We start from the raw sequence: 7,770 nt of genomic DNA on the forward strand, positions 1-7,770 counted from the left end.
TTTTTTCCTTTTTAAAAAAAAAATTTTTTTTTTTTTTTTTCCGTAAAAAAAAAAAAAAAAAAAAAAAAAAAAAAAAAAAAAAAAAAAAAAAATATATATATATATATATATATATATATATATATATATCAAAATGCTGAATATTTCTTGGATGTTTCTCATGTTCATGTTTAAAACATGGAAGCATTTTGTTGAACAAAGAGGCGTCTCTTTCTCGTGGCCGACACACTCAACGCTAAATCTAGCAAAATATCCATTTATTTCTCTTTGGCCAAATCTGGCATCAACCATCAGAGCCCAAACTTCAAGCAGAACTTTATTTATATGGTCCAGTTCTGGTCTGTGTTGCTGGGCCACTTCTCAAACTAGAGAGTTTGTTTGGAGTCGGCTGCTTCCTACAACATAACTCTTCCTGCATCCTTCAGCACGGCCCGATAAGAACTGTGATGTAAAAAGTCCAGTGGAGTAAATTCTGTTGGGTCAAAGACCAAAACATTCCCCCATGATTCTGAGGTCATTCACTCCACTTATAATTCACCATATTCTGATTGTTATTTGCTATTGGTTAGGTTAGTGTGGGACACACTATAAGGCCAAGTATGTTGGGTTACCTGAATTCACACACTGAAACTGGATGCCATCGTTAATACAGTTAATATAAAGGGTTTAATTTGGTTGGCCAACCTTGAAGTAGCTTTAGCATCGTCAGCTTCGTCCACTCGCTTTAGGGCAGAGTGTCAGTCTGACTCACAGTCTCTGGTTTAATTCATCCTAAAGGTTTTCTGCCATATTGCCAGGGCATGGGGGCGAATGTTTTATGAATTAGACTGCAGAACTAAAAATGACTCGACTCTATAGGGTCACACCCAGACAAGGAAATTTATAAATCCAGCAAAAATACTACAAAACACAAACTGAGTTAAAAAAAAAAAAAAAACTTTACGTCGATCCACATGTTTAGCAGTTTTGATGAATTAAGAACAGGATGGAGAAAATAGTAGTAAATATGGAGATCTTCATATACAGATGCATTGAACTGGAAGGCAGCAGCAGCATGCAGTGGCTAACATGTTTGGTAGTTGGCAGGGGAAACCGATGGTTTCTTTTGAGAGACCATTGGTTTTTAGCTGCCTCCATGGTTGAGAACCGTATCTGCCTTCAAAGAAAACATTTCAAGCCTATTGTTCCCTAAAATGTTCTCACTAACCAAGTGGTAACAGAGCAGCCATTTGGTTAGTGAGCCAGAAAACTCCAATTGAGAGAGAGAGACCAAACCGAGTGGCAACGATGCTTTCAGACCCAGATTTCCTTCTGAAAGAATTTAAGATTAGCAGAGCTTTCAGCTCTTCTCCCTGGATTAGGAAACTTGCTCCAAGTATGAAACATCCACTTGACATTAAGAAGATAACTGGACATAATGTAGCATTAGTGCTAACATGGCTTAGCATGGCGATTGTAATTCTGTTCAATTTGCACACTCTGAACTTAGTAAAAGAGCTTTTGGTTTGGAGCAAGCTGTAGGATGACTAAAAAAATTGCAAAGTTAATTTCATCGAACCCTCTTGAATCAAAATTAAATCCTTCAAGTAAATTCCGTAAAATGCAACTCTTCCCTTTATATTCCTTGTAATCTTGATCAGTTTTTAATGCATTTTTGGGCTTAAAGTTAAAGTTTTGATTTCAGTCACTTTTATTTCACTGACATAAGTAATGGCATTCCTTTGTTAAGAAGAAATGGTTTGTCATTGTGAATGTTATTGTCATTGAATTAAATCTTTCATTAGTTAATTTAGGTGCCAACTGGATGTCGATACTAGTACAGTCAATTATATTGGTTATTTCCTGGTTTACTGGTCCTGCAGGCATATAATTATTAATTAAATGGATAATTATGTTGATAGTTCATGACCACAATTCCACATAGCTGAGGTAACAACATGCCTCAACAGATGAGTCAGTCTGCAGGAAGAATGAAACACTAGATGAGGAGAAAATGAACTGATTGTTTCACAAAATGAATAATTTATTACATAAAAAAACTTTGTGAAGGAAAATAATTTTATTGACTTAAAACTGTTGAAGACCAGATGTTAAAATACCTTCAGTTATTTTAAAGTATACCTGATTGCAAAGCGTACTACAAATATAAAGATGTGGACTTATGCACATTGTTAAAGTTAAACACAAGCATTCATTGTGAGTAAGGGCTTCAAACGTAAGAAACATAATTAAAACAAACTAAAACATGATTTGATTAATGGCAGAGATTCCTTTGAAATAATCTTCTGCTTTTCAGAAACTGGGGACAATTCATCTTAAAATGTTTATCTTTACATTTATCCACAGTAAGCAAACAAAAAACAAACAAACAAATAAACAAACAAACAAACAAACAAACAAACAAACAAACAAAAAAACAGATTTGAGACATTATGATGACAGAACCTTTCTGGAGTAAAACAGCTTGGACAAGAACCGTTTCATCTCTTTGGACTGAACGCCGTAGATGATGGGGTTCAGGCTGCCGGGGACAATATGAAACAGAATAAGACACACTTTCCTGTACTCTGAGTATTCAGGGAAACGATGCAGCGCAATGTTCATTTTCCCAAAAACAAACATGATCATGTAGACAAAGAGGTGTGTGCTGCAGGTCTTCAAGGCTTTACTGTTCAGAGACTTGCTCTTACTGGTCAGACAGACAACAGTGATCCTGGTGTAGGTGACAATGATGCTGCCGATGGAGGCTGTCAAGAGGACCACAGTGAAGGTCAGGCCGTAGATGTTATTAATAACCACGTTCTCACACGACAGCTTGAACAGTGAGGCGTTGTCACAGTAAGTATTTGCAATGAAAGTCCTACACCGGTTCAGACGGATGGTCAGGCCCAGCAGAATCCCGACCAGAACCAAGGCCGACCCCCAAGCAGAGATGGTCAGCTTCACCACCATCCTGTTGGTCATTATCGCAGAGTAACGCAGAGGATTACAGATGGCAACATATCTGTCGAAGGCCATGATCATCAGCACGGTGTGGGACGTGGTGCCTAACATGTGGGAACAGAAAGCCTGAACAACACACTCATAGTAACTGATGAGGCGCTCAGCCGGCGGCTGGAGGATGTCCATCAACACACGAGGCAACATGACAGAGTTTCCCAGAATATCATTAAAAGGCAGGTTGCAAAACAGCAAATACATGGGCTGATGGAGGCTTTTATCGAGGATAATCAGAGCCACAATCCCAACGTTAGCTATCATAATGAACAGATAGACAGACAGCAACAGGAAGAATACAGGGTACATGGACGCCTCTTCCACATTTAACCCTTCAATCTGCAGCAGATAGCTGTTGAAAGTGTAGTTTTCCATTGAGCTATTCAACCTCCTGACACTGCAGTGAATCACAACATCTTTCTTCACATATAAAAGGTATAGAAGCAGGTGACAGGTGGAAATGGGAAGTCCTAACCAACAGGTGGCCATGGAGACAGTCAGATCTTTCAAAGCTCTTAACTTTTTCTGTGTTAAGACTCATTAAGACTCACTGTTAAGACTGTCCATCATTTCAAGTCATGATATCCATGAGATTTAGCCTATTTTCCTTCATATTAAATACTCAAGGTGCCTTGCTCAGATTAGAAGCTTCATTCACTTCTTTGTGGATGCAGTAGAACCGGTCCTGCTCCTGAGCTCAGATCAAATGATTTATGGTCAAAGCTCAACCATTGAGGCTGGGGAGGAAAACATATTCAGTTAGGAAGCAGCAACACCACTGAAATCCTTAATCTATGCTGCCCTTAAACTAATCAGGCCTGATTCGTTTCTAGCCAACGACTGGAGACGTGCCAGAGAACTGAATCCAAACAAGTAAATTCCCCTTGAAGCCTTCTTGGAGTAAGGCCAAAAAAGCAACCTGTTCTCTGAAAGGTGGGTGAAATTATGACATCCACTCAGAGATTGTGGTTGAAAATGAGTGGCCAGGAGTCACTTCCTGAATAGAAACCTCTCATCACTAAAGCCAAAGAGCAGCCAGGGACAGGCAGCCTCGTCTTCCAGAAACTGCACCAGCCTCCAGCAGACAGATACCAGTCACACTCAATGGGCAGCCATATTGCTACAAAGAGGCAGGTCCAACCTGGTTCCAAAAGAGTCTGCAATGTGTGATCTCTTTTGGAACCCAGTAATTATGTTAGTTTGTTGAGTTTGAAGGTTGGACATAAGTGGTAAGAGGCCTCAAAGGTCAGATAAATGTTAAATGGCTCTCAGATCAGATTCTGACCCTTGGCAGTGTGCAGGCTGCGTACACTCAATGTATTTTATCGGGGGGACTACATGTGTCAGGTCAGCAAAGACAAGAAGTTTCTAGGTGCAGCAGAAGCTGATATATTTCCTTAAGAAGCAAATATCTTGTAAGATATATCGTAATGAGCCTGAATTTTTGACCAGGCTGCAAGTTACAGTGAGAGGTGGGCAGGGCTTCTGAATGTTGCCTGGGACATCTGGGAACAACAATGGGATGTATCAGACGTGTCCACTGTGATCCCATGTGTCAGTGATATTTGGCCTTCACTTTCTGCAGTTATAATGTATGATGAATGTCCAAAATGCTCCAATTTCTGGACACCTGTCATTAGAATTAGTGTTAGGCAAATGTCCCAGGTTTCCCAGACCAGTGTGAGCTATCCCTCCCTCCGCTAGAAATTTGATTCCTGGAATCAAAATTGGGGATAAGAAGTATTGGAAAGTACCTCCTGGGGGCTTACCTGTACCGCCAATTGAATCTGGATAAGCACACTTAAGCCGAGCCTCTGACCCATCAATCCAGAGTTAAAGAACTCCACGGCGCTGCTTAGGTAAAACTTTGTGGGACATTTACCTGACATTTTCCTAATTCAAAAGTAGGGCAAAAGTTTCATTGGGCCAGTCTTATCCAGGAACATGTGCCACAGGGTAAACCTTGAACATTTTCCCAACATAACCTATGGGAAAGCTTTCATCAATTTGCAGTAAACCAACCAAGGTATTAGTTGTACTTGAATTTCAGAGACGAGGCTTCCCTGGAAACATACATATCAGGATGGTTGTAGAACAGGGGAATGTTTTTATTTGTGAAAGACAGTGAAAAAATATCAGTCATAACAATGAACTATGTCCAACATACATGTCATCTGACAGACGTTTACTGTGCAGAACCTTCTATGTCCCTCAGTAGACGAATAGGAAGGGATTTGCAACCTGAAGATGGTCAATTGTATATCTGGGTCTACTGCAGTTTACATTTCTTTGGTTGTCTTGACAAATTTAAGACTAAAATCTGAACTTGTACTAACCTCAATTTTAACATATTTTAAACTTTGACTTTCATACAGTATATAAATATAACTGTATTGTAGTCTGAAGATATTGTAGACATATTTTGGCTAAAAAATACTCAAAATATACTCAGAATATTTCCTTACCTTCAAGCATGCATGACTTTTCCTCATTGGTCAATAAAGTTGTTTTTACAATTCTATATACATTTCTATATTCAATAAACTAAACCCCTCCAGAAATGCCAGAGCCTAAATTTTCTGAAACTCCCAACTAGTAAGGGTTTCTCTGTCTCTCTCCGTTTTCTTTTTTTACACACAAACATTTCATTGTCAAATGTTTTAAACCTAACGAGTCACACTCAGCTTTCAGAATTTAAAACTAATTTCACACATTATTATGATGATGACAGAACCTTTCTGGAGAAGAACAGCTTGGACAGGAACCGTTTCATCTCTTTGGACTGAACGCCGTAGATGATGGGGTTCAGGCTGCCGGGGACGATATGAAACAGAATAACACACACTTTCCTGTACTCTGAGTATTCAGGGAAACGATGCAACACAATGTTCATTTTCCCAAAAACAAACATGATCATGTAGACAAAGAGGTGTGTGCTGCAGGTCTTCAAGGCTTTACTGTTCAGAGACTTGCTCTTACTGGTCAGACAGACAACAGTGATCCTGGTGTAGGTGACAATGATGCTGCCGATGGAGGCTGTCAAGAGGACCACAGTGAAGGTCAGGCCGTAGATGTTATTAATAACCACGTTCTCACACGACAGCTTGAACAGTGAGGCGTTGTCACAGTAAGTATTTGCAATGAAAGTCCTACACCGGTTCAGACGGATGGTCAGGCCCAGCAGAATCCCGACCAGAACCAAGGCCGACCCCCAGGCAGAGATGGTCAGCTTCACCACCATCCTGTTGGTCATTATCGCAGAGTAACGCAGAGGATTACAGATGGCAACATATCTGTCGAAGGCCATGATCATCAGCACGGTGTGGGACGTGGTGCCTAACATGTGGGAACAGAAAGCCTGAACAACACACTCATAGTAACTGATGAGGCGCTCAGCCGGCGGCTGGAGGATGTCCATCAACACACGAGGCAACATGACAGAGTTTCCCAGAATATCATTAAAAGGCAGGTTGCAAAACAGCAAATACATGGGCTGATGGAGGCTTTTATCGAGGATAATCAGAGCCACAATCCCAACGTTAGCTATCATAATGAACAGATAGACAGACAGCAACAGGAAGAATACAGGGTACATGGACGCCTCTTCCACATTTAACCCTTCAATCTGCAGCAAATAGCTGTTGAAAGTGTAGTTTTCAATCATTACTAGATGCAAAAACCAATGAGCAGCAATCACTGTTGAAAGGTGTGAAATTTGTTAAATCTTTTTACAGAAAGCTGTAGGACCGAATGAGTTTGCAGTCAAAGTCTATCAGAGAAGCACAGTAATTTAATGTCCAGATTATACCTTTAGTTTCTCCTGACTGTCTATAATGATGTTCACTTGCTATCTAACTGGCACTGCAGAAAATCCCAGCATCCTTCCCCAGTTTATAATGATGGATTCAGGGGAGCTGTGGAAAGGGGAAGTCCCAACATGGAGGTGGTGATCCAGGAAGTTCTACCTCTGAGATTCCTCTTGTCCAATATGACTGAACCTCCCACAGTTAAGGTAAAAAATAATCACCAAGAGAGGTTGAAAATGAAAGTTCATCCCAGATCCAGACTGGCCCAGGAGAGTTACTTATGCTCCTGTCTTTAGTCGTCAGATGTCAGTGGTCATCCGGTCTGGAAGATCATTGTCCATGATGACAATAGTCATCTGGGACTCCCAGATCCAGACTGGTAGATTATGGCTAACCTAACCTGTCTTGACAGATTTCAGGAAAAACCTCTCAAATTTCTCCAGAAGAGCAGAATCCTCTGTAAAGTTGTGATTCTGTGCAAAGGCTTCAAACTCCATCGCCTCTGGTAGAACTGCTTAAGACGATGAGATGAGCAGCAAGGTTGGTTTTGTTTTACACATGCACTGAGCAACCCCTCCATTAGGTAAATATTAATATTTCTGTGTTGGACATGGCTTGCCATCTGAACTGTTGATTTGCTGCAACTTTATCAACTGCACATGATTCAAATAGTCTGAGATGACCCTGTGTTTGGTTCTGAGGAGCCAGAAGACCTCAGGTCTGTGGTGCTGAGTCATTCAGGATTTATAAACTAACAGTCTATTCTCTCAGTGGAAGGACTTTAGAACTGGGGTGTTGTGCTCCATCTTCCTGGTTTCAGTTGGAACGCCAGCTGCAGCTGTTGGCTTTTGTAGGCAGACGTGCCTGCAAAACTGCAGTGTCATTGAACAGTTGCATTGACTCTGTTGCAGTCATCAGTTCAACTAAAGATAAACACCTGGATGAGTTTCTTCACATTTTGCTGGAA

General features: G+C 40.6%; 2 protein-coding genes across 2 annotated transcripts; both read right to left on the bottom strand.

Moving 5' to 3' along the window:
* Positions 1 to 2,430: 2,430 nt before the first annotated feature.
* On the bottom strand, positions 2,431 to 3,372 carry LOC106957270 (olfactory receptor 146-like). The gene has a single exon (XM_015048542.1). The coding sequence runs from the start codon at positions 3,370 to 3,372 to the stop codon at positions 2,431 to 2,433; it is 942 nt and encodes a 313-aa protein (XP_014904028.1).
* Positions 3,373 to 5,713: 2,341 nt separating this feature from the next.
* LOC106957262 (olfactory receptor 146-like) lies at positions 5,714 to 6,661 on the bottom strand. Its single transcript, XM_015048533.1, has one exon. It carries the CDS (start codon positions 6,659 to 6,661, stop codon positions 5,714 to 5,716), a length of 948 nt encoding a protein of 315 aa, XP_014904019.1.
* Positions 6,662 to 7,770: the final 1,109 nt, after the last annotated feature.

Source organism: Poecilia latipinna, unplaced genomic scaffold, assembly GCF_001443285.1.
Source record: "Poecilia latipinna isolate Pla-1442-1.1 unplaced genomic scaffold, P_latipinna-1.0 Scaffold891, whole genome shotgun sequence".
NCBI classification, from domain to species: domain Eukaryota; kingdom Metazoa; phylum Chordata; class Actinopteri; order Cyprinodontiformes; family Poeciliidae; genus Poecilia; species Poecilia latipinna.